The sequence below is a fragment of the Aplidium turbinatum genome, chromosome 4 (genome assembly GCF_918807975.1).
Source record: "Aplidium turbinatum chromosome 4, kaAplTurb1.1, whole genome shotgun sequence".
Lineage (NCBI taxonomy): Eukaryota > Metazoa > Chordata > Ascidiacea > Aplousobranchia > Polyclinidae > Aplidium > Aplidium turbinatum.
The window spans coordinates 23,963,044-23,984,836 of NC_137475.1; the positions used below are offsets into that span (position 1 = coordinate 23,963,044).

Genomic DNA, 21,793 nt, shown 5'->3' on the forward strand with positions numbered 1-21,793 from the left:
ATCCCCCAATAACCCAATGCAATCGGCGACTCAAACTATCAGCAATGATATACCACAAAGCGCATGCCGTCGTGCCTGAAAAGGCAAAGGAATTGCAAAAGCTACAAATGGCTAATGAAACGAGAAATAATTAAAAGTAGAACAAGGTTATTTGAATGTCAATCAGTTTTCAGATTAAGGAAGGTCTTCGCACTTGCTGGAGTGGCAACCACACTTGGTAGCCACCTTGTAAGTAGCTTCTTTGCTTGATCCATCTGGACAATTGAGGGTGATTGAGCGTGTCTCGGTTTCCGTGGCGCTGCAGCAGCTACATAGTCTCGTGTAGTTGTTGGACTCAAGAGAGTAGACAGACTTGCTGACACATGATCCCTCGCAGGTATCTATAGCAACTAAATCTTCGCTGGTGCATCCATCAATAGTGAGCAGCTCACCCACGCCAGGAGTCGTTTGGCATTCTCCAGAGATGCGGATGTAGCCTGCAACATTCGAATTAAGCACTAGTTTCAACAAGGAGATTGTTACTAGAGAATTGTAGCCTAGTTATTTTTAAGCTTTTTCAACATTACTAGTTGATTGATTGCGCTATCGTATTTGGCTATTTCTGATTACGGTGAAATGTCACACTGACATTTTTCGGACTATTGTTTGTGAAAATAGAATGTTTTACTCAGGGGTGCGGTATTGAGAAGATAATTTGGGCCTGGTGCCAATGCGAGGCTGTGTCACCCAATCAAAACGCTTGGAAAAAAAGTATGGTAGCTTAGAAGACATTACCTCAATAAAGGGAAATTTACCAGTAAGTAAGTTCATAAAAGGAAGCGGTATATTTATCCATTAAAACAAAGTTGTCTCAAAAATACGTGGCGTTTTCTACCAGTTTATCTCCTGGAAAGATTCCGAGCTCTTAAAAATAAGTCCTGTCAACGCTACTGGTTTTATTCATGAAAGCAAAGGTGGCCTACCACTAGTGAACATGAGCAGGCGAAACACGGCAACATTGGCTCCTGTGAATCAACCTAGACTCATCATAATGCAGGCTACTGCACGAGACTTAACTGTCAGCAACAAAGCAAAAACTTGCATGACCACGGCCTCTTCGACAGTCGTCTATTTTTTGTTACAGTTGCCTTTTTCTTTGTAATTTGGCTTTTGCTGTGGAAAAGTCGCGACTTTTGTACCAGTCATATAGGACTCCGACTAACGTTTGGTTAAAAAAGAATGCAACTTGTGATAAACTAAAGTTACCAAGTCAACTACTCACTTTCATCGCAGAATGAGCAACATCCATCGGGCGTTGTGCGGATTTTGTCAGCAGGGCATGTTGGATCAATCGGAGCGCATGCGACTTTCTGGCAAGTTGTGTACACTTCTCCTGTGGCTGGGTTCATTTCGCATGTGCAAGTGCTGCATGTATCTTCATGTGGACACCATGTTTGACCAACCTTTAACATAGAAAACTATCAATTTGTAAATCAGTTTACAAATAGGTTAGGAACCACATTCAAACAAATATTCCTTGCAATACTCGATGATGTTAGGAATTAACACTACAACGGCCGACAAGGTCGTCTTGACTGCATTGGATTTTTACCCTGCGGTATTTGTTTCTACAAAAATTGCATTAGCATCAATTTTTTAATATTAAGTTGTGGGGAAGAACACTATTACAGCGTATCAAGTCAAAAAATACTTTCAAATATATTTTACATGGTGGTTTACCTCAAACGGTTACTATGACTGAAATCAGCTGAATGGCGAGTACGCTTTTCGACGAGTGGGTAATGTTAAAGTGCCTACCGTTTCTATGGTGGCTCTGAATATTATTCTCAAATAGGCTACCGTATGTTTATTTATCCAGTGAGTAGTTTATATCTTTGATGTCATGGAGAAGTTTGCTATAATAATTACAATATCAAAAGACAGCCGCATTAAGGGGCCTAATTTTACGGATAGGCTATGTATTTGCATCAAATCTAAGCAATTTTTGATTTAAGCTACAGCCTAGGCTTATATGCACGAATTGAATACAATCGACAAATCAGCTTAGAAATTTATCTTCAAGCACTTGACATTACAAGATATCACTCGTTTTCAAACAATAAAGGTGTTATGTACAGAGACAGTAGAGTTCAAGTTACCGAGCTGGTAACAATTAACGAGCTGAAGGGAACAGTTTAAAATGATGTGGACATCATCAAAAGTGAGCCATCATAGCAGAACTGACTTAATCCTGGTAACATTTTTCTATCGTTTTGATGTCTTAATGGAATAGTTCTCAATGTTTGCCGCTGACATCTGCATTGCTTTTCTGGCATAACTAACATTTTTCTCATTTCAATAATTCTGAAGAAATCAGTACGGTAAGTTACTAGGCTAATCATTAAGTTAGCAATACATTCGACTAAATTCACATATAAAGTTAAATGCCAATGATTAAAGTTGCGCAAGTAATCGATCGAAAATACTTGAAACCGTTCAAGTAACCCAAGAAGGAAATTTGATGAAAAAAAGTCTCACCGAGTGTTGCTCTCCTTCGTAGTGACACGTCACTGGCACACAATCACCGCAGCATGCACCAGGCACTGGAACGTAAGTGTATCCTGAGCTACATTTTCCGCATTCTATAGCAGTACACTCTGCTTCGTATTCTCCATCAAGGTTAGGTGAAGCTGGACAAGAACACTCTACACACACGTCTTCCATCCAAGTGGTTGAGGGGTCGTGTTCCTCTCCATTGTACAAACACACAGTCGGTGCGCAGCATGTTCCTGAAAATTTTTGTTAACGGTTTCAGTCATCACTGATGTAGATGCTGTTTTTTAACAAGCATAGATTGAAAAAATTAAAATGGAATTCAATCACCTATAGTCAACAACAGCAAAGAAGTACATACGTTTGGTGCACCCACAATCGTCTGTGGATTCGTCGGCAATCCATCCTTCTTTGCACACGTCGGCTGGAGGACACTCGTTGCAAACACACGTCGCTTTCTCACAACATTCGTTGACAATCTTAACTTCAACATGCTTGTTGTTTGGACATATTTTCACCCCAGAGTCACACTTGGATACATCACACACACACTGAGCTACACTGCAACATGACGAAATCGGAACTTGGACGACAGATTGGTAGTCCTCGCAACTTTGTTCTTCAGCAGCCGGACACATCGATCTATATGTGTATTAGAGATTTAAATATGGTAACTGTCATCACAGTGTATTGCTGTAATCACAATCACAGACAAACGTGGAGGATTACAACAGTTGGTTTTTAAAACAGCTAAAATGTTTGGGTAGCTCATTTATACACAAGATCATGAATGAAACCATGATAATGTACAGCATGTTTCAAAACAAATATTTAAAAAGGTTTACGTAAACACTTACACGTCACAAATGCACACTTCTTCATAGGTGGCGGCACAGCAAGATGGCATCTCGTATGGGCGCCACTGCGTCGCAGTGACAATGGATTTAAAGCCAAGCGTAGCATCACATGTTGGCGCTTTGTATACTGGACACATTGACTCATCACAGACACATTCGAACACGTCTTTACAGCATTGATCCAATCGGGTCTCCTTCTGCACATGAACCCATTGTTTATCAGTACATGCGTGATATCATATAAATTACTGTATAGTTTAATGTGACCACATTCTGTTCATCACTGTTAATAATATCTACTCAAAGAAACTCTACAAACGACCAAGCTTTTTATTGTCACTATATACAGTATGAAATGTACAGACCTACTGATGCACAAACATTCGTGGATATAAGTTAAGACTTGAATAATGCTGACCTTTAGTTTGAATCCATGGGAGCATTTAGTAATAGCAGCAGGACAGGTGTAATCCTCACAAACACACTCGTAGATCGGACAGCAATCGCCTAGGTTAGAAATCTTAGCCACTTCGCCCAAGCCACAGGTAGGAATATCCAAAACTGGGCAGAGCGATCGTATGCACCTGATAATGTTTTTTTTTTTCAAAATCAGCAATTTCCAGCAAGCTTTGTAAACCGAATGATATAGAAAATTATACTGTAGTAACAGGTTATTCCATTTTCTTTAGCGTTTACTCATAGATCAGAAGGATTGTAACCATGGCATGCGTCCAACTTTAGCGTGTGGGGTTCTTATAGTCGGACAGTGTCTGCTTCGTGCCACACAGCCACATTATGCCATCGCTTTTGTAAAAAAAGGGTAAAGGCGAGTCCCATACTTGATCAAAGCATCGGGGTATGAAAAGATAAGGTTCTCATTATACTAAGCATTCACCACTAACGAGAGCAGGGTGGCCAGTTCCTTTATCTCGGCCGCCTTTCTTTCAGCAACTTCGCCCACCCAATTTATTACACCTGGGAAGAAGTGAACGGTGTTTTTCACCAATCGCTTTTGTAAAGACATCTTATAAAAATTAAATAACTAACCTGCATTCATATGTTGAACAACATCGGCCTTCAGAGGTAAGTTGCAAGTCATAGCCGGGTTTACTACACGAAGGTTGGATAGGGCAATTTTCTGGCTTGCACTGGCAGACTTTCGTTTCACAGCAAGTCCCCAACACGGTCACCTCGACCTCTCCTTCCTACAATTACAATGTTCGGTGGTTTACTCAAGCACGAGAATTCTTTGAATTGCAACCTTGTTAAAATCATTTGAAAAATGCTATATTGTTCATTGGAGATGGAGCTTAACGCAATGAGATTTAAATAAATGCGCATATTTTTATGTTACTTGCTCGCTTTGTAGACACAATGTTAAGCTTACCTCGCATTTGGCTTTGGTAATGGGGCATAGAGCTTGATTGCATACACATTTGTACTCAAGGCAGCATTCATTGTGTATGGTTGTCTGAACCTCCTGTCCTGCCTCACAGACTGGGACGGGGCACACAGGGCAATCGACATCCTGTGCAGCACAATGTCGGTTATCCATCAGGCTCTAATTTCATACATATAGCAGAAAAGTAAACAAATAGGTGAATGAAAGTTTAATTTTCTACAAGAGCACACATTTTTGAAAGAGACAGCTGTGTAAGCTATAGCTTAGTAGGCTATAGTATTCAATGTATAAGCCAAAACAAGGATTTCTAGTAGGACGGGATATCCAACTACTTGTCAGTTGTGTTCAGTTTTTTCAGTGTGTTCAGTTTTCAGTGTTGTCAGATTTTGTTCAAACTTATCAGGTAAATCTTTGTTTTATAGTACTGGTAGCCTAAGTCTTGCCCAAGTTTGTGAATCTGACTGATTTTACTCATTTTATTTAATCGTTCGGTTGTATCCTAAATGAAGGATCATTGTCTAACTTCTCATCCTCAGTAACACCGAGAAACCAGACCAGCCGTTGAGAAACACCAGCATCCATTTCATTTCAACAGAATAAGTTTACAAATTCAATCTACATGCAGAACTTATAACCAGAAAGAAGTTACAAGATTTATCTCTTGACACATGATACTTAATGTCTCTTAGTCGTTGTTTTCTTTTTCTTCATTCTTTTAGCTTCAAAAACTTAGTAAAATATTCCTTAAATTTGTAGTTTCTTTTTTGATTAAGTAAGTTTACAAATATTATTGCAACGTAAATAGATTGTAAGTGTCTTTTGCTTCATTTTTTTTAACCTCAAATTTTGGGCTTTTAAGCAGGGAGGATTTGGGCGACTACCGCTTTAAAATAGCATTTCTGCTTGAAATATGAAATACCATTTGGCAACACTCAGTCTTAATGCACCGTCTTCTAGGAATCTAGGCAGTTATTCCAGCCTAATTGGAAATCCCGTTTTTCTGAATCCCCTGCCTTGAAACAGCAGTCTCATAAGCTCTTCATTCTTGCTTTACAGTCATACTATGAGTTTTGTACTTGCAGTATGATGTTCCGATCTATCAAACGAGCACCACTGAATACAGAACTGTTTTGCAAGTAGCTTTTCCAAAGACACATTTCGAGCGAATTGCCATCGTTTCTTTCTCTTTTCATTGCTTCACTCAGAAAACTTTGCGTTTACCAATTTTACTATTCACTAGGTGTAGACTTTGTGACGTAATGCAGTTTATCAGAACATTTATCGAACATCACAAAGTAGATTTAAACGATCTGTCTTAGCCTGATGCTGCGAGTTTGCTGTGGCAATAATAAGTTGCGCTAGCTTTCGGAACACAGTTCCCTAGTCATGTGCTATGAGCCCTGTGCTATAGTCATGTGCACAGTTCCCACTGACTTCAACACCATTCATCATAGCACATTACTAGGGAACTGTGTTCCGAAAGCTAGCGCAACTTATTATTGCCACAGTAAACTCGCTGCATCAGGCTAAGACAGATCGTTTAAATCTACCTTGTGAAGTAAGCAACGATCATGCTGCTAAAAGCGAAACTCAATCAATTGCATTTATCGAACAACTTTGCACGACCAAGTTTTTTACGACGACTGTCGACATCTTCAACCATTTTGCGCTATCAATGTAGCCTACATGGCGTAGAGTAGATAAACAACAGCTGAGTCATGAAAAATACCTTGCACTTGTCTTGTGGTACGCACTGGTAAACTGGACAGCACATACCATCCGATACCTTGATCATGGTCTCGCCATCAACGCACGTCGGTTCAGCTGAACATGCCTTTGAAGTCCGAACCTACAGCAGAAGCCATATCAGAGCAACAAAGATTAGAGAAAGTGATACAAAAGCTCAAGCTGCATACATTTCATCCACTTATACGCGCACACAATGAAGACAAGAATACGTTAATGAATCAACCACATGATTGCTTTGGATTCACAAAGCACTGAATGAAGTCCAAGCACCTAATCTGTAACTTAAACTTTTGATGACTAGGCCAGAGTTTACAAAGTGTGTGGCGCGTCACACTGGGGTGCCACAGAAAGGTTACAAATGTGCCGTAAAACTCTTGTAATCTGAATGATGCAGAAGTCGCGCAAAACTTCAAAGTGTCAAATAAATCCAGAAGATAGCAATAATTTTGTTTTTGTGTTGTAGTAGACCGTCAATTAACTGGATAGGCCTACGATAATTCGCTTATCAGACCACTCCAAAATTATGTTAAGCCCCGAATCAAGACTATTCATGTACAAAAAGCAAGCACACTTTTTTAATTGCGGTGAAAGAAAAAGGATTTTACTGCTGCTACAACGATTAAAATAAAGTTAATTTTTATTAACTTCTATCATACACAGTTTGAAAACCACTGGACTAGTCTTTGCTAACGCGACGTGTTGCAAGGTAGGGTAGTCCGGGGCAAGACTGCGGTCACATTTTGGTTTTATCGTCTATATATCTTTATGGAAGATTAAGTTTTTAGCGATAGGCTTAACCGTGATAGGGTTTCCTTACACGAGCTAAACGACAAAAAAAATTAAATGGTGTTGTTACAGCAACATTTGTCATGAAAGGTCAAATGACTGGTTTTGCTTTAAGTCGAAAAAAAGCAGATAATTAGTGCACTTTTTGCTCCAATCACAATAACAATGAGTAAGCAAAAATTCATGCCCAATAAAAGTAATTTTCAAAACTTAACAACATGATAAATATTTTTGAAAGGTGGTATAGGCTACTTAATAATCGCATTGTCGTTTAAAACAATGGTTGTTTAAACTTTTTTATACTTTCCCGCCCAGTTTCGTCGTAACTACGGAATAAAAAAAAGTAAGTCAAAAAGATGGAGGTGAAGTTTTACTTTACTGGAAGTTTTGAAGCGTAGATTAACACAGTAAGCAGAAGCGTAGATTAACACAGTAAGCAAAACTTTTGCAGTAGGCTACTGTATTTGTTATTGTCACATCACCAATGAACCACCGTGCTCTGAAACATTTTTTAATTAATTCTTTCCAAAGCAAAAAATTATACTTCATCAAATCGAAATTCACCAGCGTTATCCGCTGGCCTGTTTTTCCCCTACCCTACTGCCGGTTATTACTAGGGCAACCAAATTTTTGACCTAAAAACTTAAAATTTTGACTTTATAGTTTACAAATTTTGACCTAATTTTGACCAATAACTTTCTGCGTTTGCAACCCAAATGCGAAATACAAAGCATGTTAGAAATCAAACCGTAAGGTAAGGATATCTTCTTTTTCTAATAAAATAAAAGAAAAATGTGGAAGACTCAATGACACCACAGCTAACGAACATGTAGGCCTAATGAAAATCACTCGAAAAACTGCAAAAGATAAATATGGAGTGTCTTTAAATATCCCTAAATTACTGAGAGGGTTCTGCAGTATTAGGCTATATTTCAACATCAAGTACCGGTAATGTTTCACATTATCGCCTTTGAAATTCCTGTCTCTCGCCAATTTTTTTTCTAAAATGGAGAAACTTCTTACTACTGATACAGAAGTTGCTTGGGAGTTCCTCAGCAGGCTATATAAATGTGGTGAAATATCATCTCGTCCCATTTTCCAATTTGGCAGGGCGAAACAAGGCTATTACCACAGAAATTGCAACAAATGTATTATTACGTCAGAGTAGCAACATAAATTGCAACAAAAAATCAGTATCTGTGTAGCTTTAATAAAATATCAATAGAGAGAAGAAAAACTACGTTTAAAAAAAATTTTTACCTAACCAAAAAATTTGACTTTTTTTTGACTTAATAACTTTGAAACCTCTCTTCGTGTCAACCTGAAATTTAGTTTCTAGACGTTTTATAAACTTTGAACAAGGCAGAAAAATTTTGACTTTATTGACTTTTGGTTGCCCTAGTTATTACCGTTAGTTAATGAGACGGACTGCATCAAACAACTAAAACAAATTATCTTCCGTCTATCTGTTCATAAAATGATATGACCTCATCTATGAAACTACTGATGAAACATTTTTTAAATTTGATTTTAACTATCGAAGTAGTAGCCTACGATGTCGTATGAGACCTACTGAAATTGAGATCTTCCTAAACTGATCACTACTATCTAATGTTTAAACATTTGCCATTGATACTTACAACGCTTCCATCGACTTGACAGGTGCTTGTAATGCAAGGGTCATCGCATTGCACCCACACTTCTCCTGCGCAACGTGCATTGCCTTCTAGATCTTTGCACACAGGGCAAGCCAAGCTGGTGACACATGTGCCATCCAACAGAATCTGTGCGCGCAAAAGTAAAACTCAGGGTCGGAGACAACAGTACTAGCATCAAGTAAAGCGATAATAAATAAAACCATAACATTATTATTATTACCTTGACCCTATATCTATAGATGTACATTTTATTTGTTTTATAATTACAAGTTGGCGATTGCCACCACTAGCGTTTCTACCTATAGTTGCAAGAATCACTAATTTGCATAGCCTACACAAAGCCTACTCCTAGACATGACTTCAAACAGTTGGATCAATTAGGCTTAACATACCTTTGAGTTCTATTATATTACACCATCAAAACTTTGAATTACGTTACAATTACATAGTTCTGAAATTATCAATTTACAATTACTTCCAAATGTAACTAATTACACGTTTACTTACTAAAATTAAATGTTTCAATATTTACAGTATAGGCTATTCATCGATGATTTTTGAGAGTTTGATTTCTTCATAGTGAAGTAAAGTTGTATTAATTTTGATAAAGACAATTAGGAACAACATGTCCACCAGGAGATGCGGCCTGATTTATCACATTTTGCAGATTTTAATTACAGCTACTGCTGGTGTTTGACTGACATTTTCTGTGATTTTTTTTACTTTTTGCTGTCTCCTTATGAAAATAAAGCTTTTTGTTGCCTTAGGGAAGCAGTAGCAAATGGGTTAGCAAAAAGCAGTAGCAAAAGCTCCTTACCATATTATCAGGGCAGAAGCATCCTTCGGATGTATACTTGACACTCAGTGAGTCGTATGTTTTGTAGTTTTCACATGTTCTAACAACGCTTGGCCCGCAGGACAAATATACCATGTTTGCTGAACACTTCATTGGGCATACCGTATCGCTACGCCATTCAATGCAATGTCCATTTGCCCGGCAAGCAGAGGCGAGAGCTGCAAGTCCATCGCAACCATTGCCACCTAGGAAAGATAAAGATTGGTAACACTAAATCCTTTTACGAAAACAACTGAACCAGATGGAAGCTTCCCAGCAAACAGAAAGTTATAGCCTAGGCCTATTACGTGCAGACAAATGTAAGGTCACAAAACGTGACCACCACGTTATTTACATACCAGATGCTAGTGTAAACTATAATGTTTTACAGTATTTTAACAAACTGTTGTCAGTTATACAACTCCTACGGTCATTATTCTGTACAGTATATGCAGTAGTAAAACATCTTACGCTTCTGTTTCAGAAATGGTGAAACGAAAGAACGTGGGTAGAATGTTGCCTCACATAACAGTGGCATTATTAACAGATACATTAATAACGCCACAGGAATTTTACGATAACTTCATGCAAGTTTGAACATTTTACGAAAATAATTTTCAACGTCAATAGCGTGATATTGAGTCAATACCACGCTCTTCACGTACACACGGAACCAACATCGTTAGTTATATTTGTAACTTTTTAACCACGTCGTCTCAACGTGGCTTTGTCAGATAGGAAAAAAAAACTACAAATATAAAGACGACAAAATAAGCCGATGTAGCCATAACGCTTGACACGAAAGGAAAGTACATACCATTGCAGAGGCTCGTGACGCATGAGTCGATGTACATGCTGGAGTCAACTGGGCAAGAGGTGAACGTACTGCCAGCAATGGTGTGGCAGACCTCAGCTTCCTCGCAGCTTGTTGGATAATCGACAAACACTGGTGTCCCGTCGTCACTGAAGCAAGTCATAAATTCTTTGACGGAGTTAATAGCCTGCAACATTAAAAAGTGATAAAATCAAATATTTACTGAGGTAAAAAAAACAATAAATCATTTGGAACAACTTCATACCTTTTCGCCACTCCATAGCTCGTTGGTGATATCACTGTCGCATGTACCACACAAGCCTTCTGTCTGACTTCTATAGCATGAAGGAACCGCCACCGACCAAGAGTGTCCGTCACTTCCCAAAGTCACTGTTATGTCAGTGGCCAATGATCGAATTTTAATGTCACCATTTGCTTGATGTGAAAGAGCAAATCCGTTTTGAGAGGAAGATGTACCAGCAGATAATTTGATTTCGAATTTGTCGATTTCAATCTGCATTATTGGAATAAGAATTTGTTAATTCACAATTAAAAGGCTTGCTTTGATAAATTTTCTATGTTTTGCCAAATTCTAAACCTTTTTCTAGGTAAAGGTGAATCCATACGACCCGTGAAGGTTTGTGAAATACTATCACTACTTAGTTAGTATCCAGTAGACTAGCCAACCAAAAGAACTGAGTGGTAAGTTTGCTTCTCTTGGTATTTTCCTCCCTGAAAACTACGAACCTAATTTCTTTTATCCTGTGTAAAGTTATTGTATACAGAAAATTTAATTTTTAACAAACCTACAATTGCCCAAGGTTCCTAATTTACATTCAATCGCAAAAGGCTTTGAAATATATTACAACAAGCATTAAAAATCATCAGTGCTAACCTTCCCGCTTCTATTAGCTCTTGCTTTGTGCTTTCCGACTAAATCATCAAGTTCGATATATTCTGCGATCAAAGACAATCCGTCTGCTGCTTTGCTGATTTTGATGGTGAAGTCTCGTCCGCCGACGTCTTTTGAAAGAGTGTAGACGCCTATTCCGCCACTTGATAAGGATTTTGAGTCAAACGTTTCCCATGCAACATCTACTCCAGAACAGACACCTGCAAAAAAAAAACATTCAACCAAAAAAGTCTTAACCAGATTTTATTGCAACTACATTGATATTGATGGGTTTGTTCAGTGCGGCTGCTTGACTCGAAGATCGTCACGGTCACTTCGCAGCTTCTAGTTGTAGTTTACTTGAAGCATTTGCTTACTTGAACCATGCAGAGTACATTTACTGTATTTCGTTGTTAACTATGATCGTTATGCGTGCTGTGTCATTTAGTGTTTATCTCTTATTATGATATTGCACAACAAAAATGAACAAATCAATCTATATAGTTCAGATTTCAGAAGAGCATTAAGCTATTCGCCTTTGTGTTGCCACGAAAGACGTTTTGTCTAACACTAAAAAAATCTCAGAAAAAGTTTAAGCTATGTTGCAACAGAAAATAAAGTCTATCATAGCTTATTAAATATTCTTTGTTTCAGTGTGATATCTGGGCATGTTTTGCTATTATTGTGAAATGCAAATGGTTATTGCTGTAGTGGTCAATGATCAGGTCAAGACACAACTCTCACAAATTTATTCCCACTGAACCAGCAAGCATACAAATTTCTTTGGTATTATTATTGAGTAATGACAGTGACGTATAATGTGAGACCTAATATTTTATGCGGAACGCTTGACGGTTTACCACAAAACACTAGTTGAAAATTGTTGTTTCAGAACAGTGTTTCTGAAACCTTTTCCGCAAGAGACCCACTTATGCTACCATTTTTTTATGTGCAGCCCACTATGCAAGATTTCTACAAAATTGCAATACACAAATGCAATGCAAAAGCAAACCGAATTTGATATAAATAACACAAAATACAATAATCAAATGCATGTGATTTATTTGTAAAGTTAGAACTTGCTTAGCTTATCGCCGTGTTAAATCTGTAATCAAGACGCTTGATTGAAGACAGGCTCACACTCAAGACTCAGCATAGCATTTAGACTTTAAGGGATTTTTCAAGTTTTGTCGTTCAATTTCAAATTGTTTCTTTAACCGACGACGACGACGATCAATATACAGTAGGATTACCTGTCAGCACAAGTTTCGGTAGACTGCGGCTGGTTTTGTTACCACCCGTATCTGTTTATTAACCTACATATTATACTGTAAGCTTATACTGCTGCATTGTTGCGAGGTGAAAAAGTCTGATGCAATTAAAAAATGTTGTTACACTCACAATCGCAAGAGTATTCCATACAACAGCCATCAGATGATGGTTTTAGTGTCGGCATGTTCCCGCTCTTACAGGTTTGTATGAACGGAACGTTACATTGCCTTTTATTACAAGAAATGACGTCGTCAGCAACACAAGTACACTCCGAACACTGATCTCTCGGGTCTGCAAAGCGGTCGCCGATCATATGAGCGCCGCCTGTGTTGTCAATACAACCCATTCGCTGACACCTACAAAGCATGACATTAAAAGCAAGGTGTACAGTAAAATTCAAAAAAGCAGCATCAAGAAGATTTGCTGCATAGCCGAAGGTCGGCTGCATAGCCGAGTGGTGAGAGCCCTGGAACGGCAATCGAAAGGGCGCCGGTTCGACACCGCTCATGAGCATGCAGCTGTGTCTTTGGTAGGACACTCAAAGGCATGCCTGAAGGTGGACACGAAGATTGGCTTTCTTGCCTTCTAAAGACCGTAATGCAAATCTTCTTCTTTGTCGTATCCAGGCTTACACCTGGTGGTTGAAGATTTAGATTAAGTGGACGGGAAGGCAAGAAAGCCAATCTTAGTGTCCATTTTGCATTTTTTGTTATTGTTAAATATCTATTTGCATTTTTTGTTATTGATACGGTATTAACATCTATGATGTTACGCACTTTTTCGTAAAAGTAACAAAAAAGCTACGTAGCTACAACGAAATATGCTCTCCATTAACCACGTCTGTGCTAAAAAGCTTTGCGTTTGTTTAAAACCTACCTGTACTCAGGACAGCATTCCTGAACGTCGTTAATTCTTACTTTGCGCTCGTTGGCTGCGCAATACATGTTAGGACATAACTCGGGTTGACAGGCGCATTTGTACTCGGGGCAACAAGTATTTAGTCCGATTGGAGTGGGCTCATGATACTCTTCACATTCTGGCATCGTTCGGTCACAAAGACTCTTGTCACAGACACACTCATAACTTGGACAGCAACCGCCAACCTTCTGGACCATCTCGTAACCCACTGGGCATACTGGTTTTTCTGCTTTAGGACACTGCACCCGATCACACACTACGCCTTCTTCTGTACATGAGCACATTTCACATTCCTCACTCCATTTTTCTCCCAGCTGCAAGACATAGTAACGCCAAATAAAAACAAATACTTGGTCAGCTTCAAATCCACACTTCGTTTAACGTATTTACCAATTTTGTACCATCCAGGCACGTGGAGTGAGTAGGTTCACAGACAGGGCAGCATTGGTCATCATGATGGATCAGTCGGAAGCCAGGAGAACATGAACTTACGTCACAAATTTGAGGTGTACATTTAGCAATACCAGCGATACAAATGCAGTTTGTGCATCCAGAGTCTTCTTTCCAAATTGAACCGGTCTACACACATATACACATAACTGTAGAAATTTGAAGTTAAGTTGGCAACTGGAAAACAATGAGGCACACCATGGAAATAAACGAGAAAATGTGCCAAACGCTTATGAAACAGCACTACAAACAAATTAGATTCATAACAAATTTCTTCCCAACATCCAATACCAATGTACAAAACCAGATACACTGAAATAGCAGTGTATGTTGAAAACATGAGAAAATAATGTTTTTAATCTGACCGATATTAACGCCAGTTGTAAAACGGAAAATACTGATCACTTTCAATGTTATTAACACTAAAAAGACACAACTTTGAACTACCCAGAAGGACTAAATGTGGCTTTGTTGGTGCATGGTGTAATTGCAAATGGTGTTTGATTATTATGTATTTTTTATTTCTGACAATTATTTGAAACATAGGCGTAGGCATAGCCTTTAGAGTTATGGCTAGTTATGTTACATTTTGTGAGCAATTTTTACCATTTAAAATACATACTTCTGTTTTCTTGATCTTTGAAAGGTAAAGAACTGCAGTGTTTGTTGAGGTTATTAAAAGTTCGGAAAACTTGTTGTAGTTTTAATTTTGTTATATAAATTATTTAAACTACAGTGTATGCGATATCAGTTTGATCAATCATAAAGCACAGGGGTCCCGAACCACCGGGTCGCGAAAAAGTTGCTACCGGGTCGAGAGAACATACGTCTAAAATAACCGTCAAGAGTGTAAGTTGGTTGAAAGTATAATTGATTGAAGTTTAAATCATTGCAGCCACACACTAAATACGTACAACTAAATATTAACTATAACCTGTTGTAGACTATACCTATCGCGGTAACGGATCCAAGGAGGAGGGGCCTTTATCTCCTCAAAATAGAAAAAAAAACACGTACATTTTCTGTATTTTGTACAACATTTTCTCGCTCGTTTTGCTCAATTTCATGTCTAACTAGTGGCCCTAGGAATGCATGGTTTCAGCAGTGAACTTAAAGGATAGTAGGCTACTAAGAAAGTTTCAAGAGCCCCCCAAAAAAACAAGATGTCAATGAAATATTCGAAAGTAAACACCTCACACACTAACTTATAAACTAATCAACTAACAATTAACTTAACTTATTATCAATCAACTATTCTTACTCACTTATCAATTCTCACACGAAACAGCAATAAAAGTGAGTTACCCTATTTTCAGATAATTTTGCGAGGGGGGGTCAATAGCATTAATCTTATCTGTAGCGACACGGGGTTTTATGAGGACACCCAACTCTATTAGTGAAATATTTCACAGAAGGAAATATGCTAGAAATGTGAAATTTCTTGAAGTTTAGTTTTTATTCATTGCGAATCTTCTAAACCTACACTGTTCATTTTCTACCTTCCTGCCCTTCACAATAAGCATTTCGTCTCAGGTGGCTAGACATTTTCTTCCAATGCTAGAGATATATAATTTAATGTTAGTGCAATATAAATGTTAGTGCAATTACTTTGAAATGTAAAAACGCCCTAAATGCCTTATATTTATGAGCAAAAGTAATTTTTTGTTTAGTTTAGCATTACCCTATGTTATAATTCAAAAATTTCAATTTTGAACCTATTTTTGGGAAAGCGGAATAAAAAACGACTTTCTGAAGTTTTTTCATCTCAAACACTTTATTTCAATAAATTTGTTGGGCAAAACTATTATTTCTATACGAACAATACACATGGCTATTACCTTGTAATATATTTTGGCTCTGTGATTTTCATAGCTCCCGTTATTAGCGATTGATTAGCACGGGGCTAAGATAGCACTTGACGAGCTTTCCGCGTACGAAAACAGCTCGTATTAAGATAGGGTTAACAGGCCTGGCTGACTATGTGTGTACTTCTTTTGCAATATTAAATTTATTTACAGATAGGCTCCTCTTTAAAGCACACCCAACGCTTGCTCTTAAAGGATCTCTATTTGTTTTAGAGACATTTTACAAAACCGTATTTAGCCTACATGAGATAGTCATGTGAAATGCGGAAGAAAAACTGCCTTAAAAATCATGGCAAACAATTAAAAAAATAGTTAATGACCCTGTAAGAAAGGAAAGTATGGCTTGGTTTAAAAAGCGTCAAAGAACAAAATAATTGCTGATGTCACCTGCCAATTGCCAACACTGTAAACTCTGCTGTATAAACTAACATTGGGACGGATGACAAGTGGCTCCCCGTACCCCATCCTTTGAGTAACATCTGCTTTCAATCAGATGAGAAACGAAACTTATCAACCAACAACCTCTACCCGGACGGCACAGCTGCAGGGGCAATGGACAAGTTCAAATGTTCCACCATCCTGCAAATCAAAGTTATGGAGCAGCTTGCCTATACTAACCGGTCACTCGTCATCCTCCTCCAAGAGATCCACTGCACCTCTGCATATCGGCTAGCTATTCGCAACTACACGATAGCCGGGCCTACCCTAAGCAGGAAGCACGGCATTGCCACGTTTGTGCATGAGAGCTTTTCATCGATCAATCGCCAACTGATTCCAAGATTGAGTGTGTGTGCATATGTATCTCAGACTACAACGTCGTCAATATCTACAAGCCCCTATCCTTGCGAATGTTGCCATCATCTCTTCCAACGCTCCCCTTCCCCTGTCTCTACGCTGGCGATTTCAACTGCCATCACACTGACTGGGACTACAACAACACAAGCAGCTACGGAGAATTGCTGGCTGACTGGGCCTCCACTAATCATCTTGTCCTCCTATCTAACCCAAAGGAACCAGACAGTTTCCACTCTGGTTTCTGGGGAACGCTAACAAACCCGGACTTGCCCTTCGCGAGTGTCGACAGCTCTTTCCAGACAGACGTGTGATTGAGAAGTTCCCGTGGTTCCAACACTGGTCGTCTCTCATCATCGCCCCAAAACTCGTGGCTCCTGTCCCGAGCTCACAGGTGAAGCGATGGAACTTCACAAAAGCCGATTTGAATCAATACAGCCTCTTGACCAACAAGTCTACTGCAAAGTTTCCACCACTTGAAATGTGCAACGTAGACGAGGCATACCAGGACTTCTGCAGTGCCATAATATCTGCAGCTAAGGCCACAATGCCTCGTGGATGTCGAGCCAGCTATATAACATGTTGGGACTCTGAGTGTGAGAATCTCTATTGCTCCTACTTAAACGCCACACCTGGTATTGCTTCTAACACCGCCGACACCAAATTACTTGAGCGGCTGGATGCAAAGAAGCTTGAGCGATGAACGAAGCCATCCAAACCATCGACTTCTCACACTCAAGCCGCAAAGCATGTAGTAGCCTATCATCAACAGCCTTACCGGGCGCTCAGCAAACTCCCCTCGCCAGTGCCCCATTTCTGTAAATGCCATTGCTTTCCAGCTAGTGCAGAGTGGTGTCTACAAGATAAAGGACAGCAAAGCAACTCGCCTTGTCGCAAAGGAACTATCTGCCCGGTGACGAAAGGAAATACTACCAGATGAAGCAATATCAGTAGTCTTCACCGCAGAGGAGTTCACCACCGCCCTTCGCCAAGTGAAACCACACAAGTCTCCAGAGCCGGATAAGATCTGCCCTGAGCTTGTACTCAAGTTTCGGCTACGTAGTTTCCTTTCTCCCTGCTCGCACCACCTCACAATCCCAAAAATATGAGGAAGAGCTGTAATAGTTGCGATCTCTAAGCCTTACAAGCAACCAGAGAACCCACTGAGCTATCACCCGATATCTCTCCTCTGTGTTCCCTTCAAAATCCTCAATCGACTGATCTCCGACCCACTCCTCCCATCATCGACCCACTCCTCCCACATGAGCATTGAGCAAGCTGGGTTCTCGTGCGGAAAATCCACCGTAGATCAGGTCACACTCTTGACCGAAGACATCTCGGATTGCTTTGAGGCAAAAAATAAGGCCGGCGTTGACTTTATAGATCTTATAGCTGCCTACGACGAGTCTCCTACAAGTCAGCTGTTGTGAACTGAGCGAACAACAACTGACCAAGTGACAACTAAGCTAGCAACATTTGAGCAAGTGGCTGAGGTGGGTAAATGATGAAACTGAGCAAGTAACAACTGAGCAAGTCATAACTTGGAATATCATAAGTCAGCAAAATAAGTTTGACAAGCGATGACCAAGCAAGTCCGACGTGAGCACGCAAATCTCATTTGTTGACTTGGCAGTTGCTGAAATGTAATTGCTGAGTTGAAGCACTTGCTAAGTTGTCGCATGCCGAGTTGTCTGACTACCGCCTACGACACCGTATGGTAAATTACTTGCAAGCTGCTTCGCCTGTTTTCAGACCGACACATGGTCCATACGATTATGGAACTTGTCAGAAATCAAAGCTTCATCCTCATCACCGGCAACTCACGACGACGGAGACTGAGACGCTTGAAAAATGGTGTCCTGCAGGAATCAGTTTTGGCTCTACTTCTCCTTAACATCTACAGTTCTACACATACGACCTGGCAATTCTCCACTCCATAAAGTCATGGGAAAGCCTAAAAGACACCTTCTTCTTACACTTTTTTTTAACTCGGACCCCTTAAAAAAAGATTGGTTTGCGTGGACCCCCTTTGTGGCCTAGTCCGAGAAACTTTTTTGATCAGCATGAATTGGACATAACGCAATAAAATTAAAATGAATTGGTAGCAAAATTTATGTTTTATTAAATTTAAGAAATAACGAATGCAGATTGTTTTTCAATATCTTTGATTTAATTTTATTAATGTAAAGAATGCTGCTGTTTGTCTTCAAGAAGAACATGAAATTGTGGCTTCGTGTTTGATAGGGCTGATAGGACATTTGTTTGAACTTAATCTTTTTTCTTTTGAAACATTTATTCCATTTTTGAAAGTATACACTAAGATTTCCATTGGGCCTTCATGGACCCCATAAAACTAGTCCGCGTACCCTTTGGGGGTCCATGTACCCCAGTTTAAGAACCCCTGCTCTAGCTGGACAGCGAGGGCTGCACTTTGCGTATAGCAGTCCTCGCCCTTGTCCACTCCTTAGCAGAGTACTGTACACCTCTTTGGTGCCGCAGTGCTCACTGCCACAACATAGACACTGCCATCAACAGCGCTTTGCCCACAGTGACCTGGTGTCTGCGTCCCACACCATTGGACAATCGTTATATTCTTGCTAGCATCCCACCCGCTGAGCTTCGTCAAGAAGAAGCTACTCTATCTCTCGGTCGACGGGCATGGAGCCTAACCATTTTCTCCATTTCAAAGTCTCTGCTACCCCAAGAGAGTACCCCATCGACTAAAATTAAGACACCCATTCGTGCCAGCCGTTCAACTTCTGATCAACGAAGCTGACGGATAAAACATCTCTGGGGGTAATTTGGCGGATCATAAATGAAACTCTAATTGGAAGTCAAACACCACCAGATTACCTTTGTCCACCTCCGATGCCAACACCCGTGCCACCCGCTTGACACTACAAAGACAGACGTTGGTGCGGTTCAACCGTCTCCGCACGGCCATCGAGCTTTTCCGCTCAATCATGTACCAATGGGCAATAGGAAATTGCCTCTTGGAGAACAGACCGCAGACCACATCATCAACGATTGCTCCGTCTTCAAGCCACCTAACAGAGTGGAAGGTCTGTGTGTCTTGGATGGTGAATCAAAAGACCGGCTGCTCTCTAGTTGCCATCCAGCTTAGTCCGGAAACATTGTTAATCCGGGGTGGTAAAAGGTTAGACCCTCGGCCCAAGAGGCTCACACGACGACGAATTAACATCAAAGAACAGCAGCATTGAATTCCGGTTTTGCATTATAGTGTTGTTTTATTGAGTTTGCAGAGCTTCAAAATTTACTGTAAAATTTTCATTCAGTTAACAAACAAAATGTAGGCTATACTGTAAATAAGTGTTGCTGAAATCTCTTGTCATTGTATTGATTTCTCAAGGAGGCTGCATGTAATGCTCTATTGGTGCTAAATGTGCATAAAGTTTTACCATTTTTTTGTGTTATTATCGAGTCAAAACAGCTGCAAAAGTTTTTCGAACTGCTAGTAACCTGAACAAACACTGCAGTTCTTTACTTTTAAAAATATCAAAAAAAATTAGGGTTTTAGATATATGCTCACAAATGTGACATAGCTATTAGCTAGCCATGACTCTAAAGGCCATGGCTTAGCACAGGGAGGGCCAAAGGGTTCATACTCCTAGAACTTCTGATAACCATTATTATGAGTGTTTGCCAAAGGCATTCGATTTTGCCCTTCAACGGGCTAACTTTGCTTGGGTTAACTGGTTACAAAAATCTAAAAAGAGTTCCTTTGTTTTATTCAAAGACTACACTACTCAGGTAGTCACTGAGTCTATCTGCATTATCGGCGAAACAAAAGTAAAAAAAGTTCTTAAAAAAACTAACCTCGTGAACAAGTTCATCACGAATGCAAGGACAATCATGTGTGCTGACGCAGTTTCTGCCATCCCAAGAAGTTCCGACAAGACAAAAAGGAGTTTCATCGGTACAATTCAAACCAGGGCAAACTGAGAGTTCATTCGAAGGGGCAGGTAGACCGTCAACATAATTTTCGGTTTGAATTGATACTGGAGTGCCAATTATTTTACCGCCTGGCCCACATGGTGCAATTTGTGCTGTTTCTGGAACGTATCCGCTTTCGTAATACACAGGTGTGTCACATGGAGCAGGTACTCCATCAACAAAACCGCCAGTTGGTGCTGCGCATGGCTGAGGAATTACCGATGGGGTAGGTACAAATGGCTGGCTGACACATGGTGCAGGTAGGCCGTCAACATAATTTCCAGTTGGAGTTGATACTGGAGTGCCAATTACTTTACCGTCTGGTCCGCATGGTGCAAATTGTGCTGTTTCTGGAACGTATCCGCTTTCGTAATACACAGGTGTGTCACATGGAGCAGGTACTCCATCAACAAAACCACCAGTTGGTGCTGCGCATGGCTGAGGAATTATCATTGGTTGCTGAATGATAGGCTGGCTGACACATGGTGCAGGTAGGCCGTCAACATAATTTCCAGTTGGAGTTGATACTGGAGTGCCAACTACTTTACCGTCTGGTCCGCATGGTGCAAATTGTGTTTTTTCTGGAACGTCTCCGCTTTCGTAATACACAGGTGTGTCACATGGAGCAGGTACTCCATCAACAAAACCGCCAGTTGGTGCTGCGCATGGCTGAGGAATTACCGATGGGGTTAGTACAAATGGTGTGCTGACACATGGTGCAGGTAGGCCGTCAACATAATTTCCAGTTGGAGTTGATACTGGAGTGCCAATTACTTTACCGTCTGGTCCGCATGGTGCAAATTGTGCTGTTTCTGGAACGTATCCGCTTTCGTAATACACAGGTGTGTCACATGGAGCAGGTACTCCATCAACAAAACCGCCAGCTGATGCTGCGCATGGCTGAGGAATTACCGATGGGGTAGGTACAAATGGCTGGCTGACACATGGTGCAGGTAGGCCGTCAACATAATTTCCAGTTGGAGTTGATACTGGAGTGCCAATTACTTTACCGTCTGG

General features: G+C 40.0%; 1 protein-coding gene across 2 annotated transcripts; it reads right to left on the bottom strand.

The window, feature by feature from the left end:
- Window positions 1-29: 29 nt before the first annotated feature.
- On the bottom strand, window positions 30-21,020 carry LOC145768235 (von Willebrand factor-like). Of its 2 annotated transcripts, none has more exons than XM_082579722.1 (18): window positions 20,660-21,020; window positions 14,106-14,294; window positions 13,674-14,029; window positions 12,927-13,153; window positions 11,529-11,746; window positions 10,899-11,147; window positions 10,637-10,820; window positions 9,802-10,025; window positions 8,967-9,110; window positions 6,521-6,640; window positions 4,777-4,917; window positions 4,437-4,594; window positions 3,808-3,973; window positions 3,390-3,583; window positions 2,894-3,174; window positions 2,518-2,768; window positions 1,262-1,442; window positions 30-476 (listed from the first exon to the last, which is right to left on the bottom strand). In XM_082579722.1, the coding sequence occupies exons 3-18, from the start codon at window positions 13,997-13,999 to the stop codon at window positions 175-177; spliced, it is 3,366 nt and encodes a 1,121-aa protein (XP_082435848.1). In that variant the 5' UTR covers window positions 14,000-14,029; window positions 14,106-14,294; window positions 20,660-21,020; the 3' UTR covers window positions 30-174. The 2 variants fall into 2 exon arrangements, with proteins under 2 accessions (XP_082435848.1, XP_082435847.1); XM_082579721.1 differs by having other exon boundaries at window positions 3,390-3,586.
- Between the last annotated feature and the right edge of the window lie 773 nt (window positions 21,021-21,793).

Bases quoted from the DNA above. Each gene is read 5' to 3' on its own strand.
- LOC145768235 (XM_082579721.1), bottom strand. From the start codon at position 13,999: ATGTGCTCATGTACAGAAGAAGGCGTAGTGTGTGATCGGGTGCAGTGT. The intron at 11,747-12,926 runs GTGAGTGTAACA...TTTTTTTTGCAG, and splicing joins TATGGAATACTCTTGCGATT to GTGTCTGTTCTGGAGTAGAT. The intron at 2,769-2,893 runs GTATGTACTTCT...AAAAATTTTCAG, and splicing joins CGATTGTGGGTGCACCAAAC to GAACATGCTGCGCACCGACT.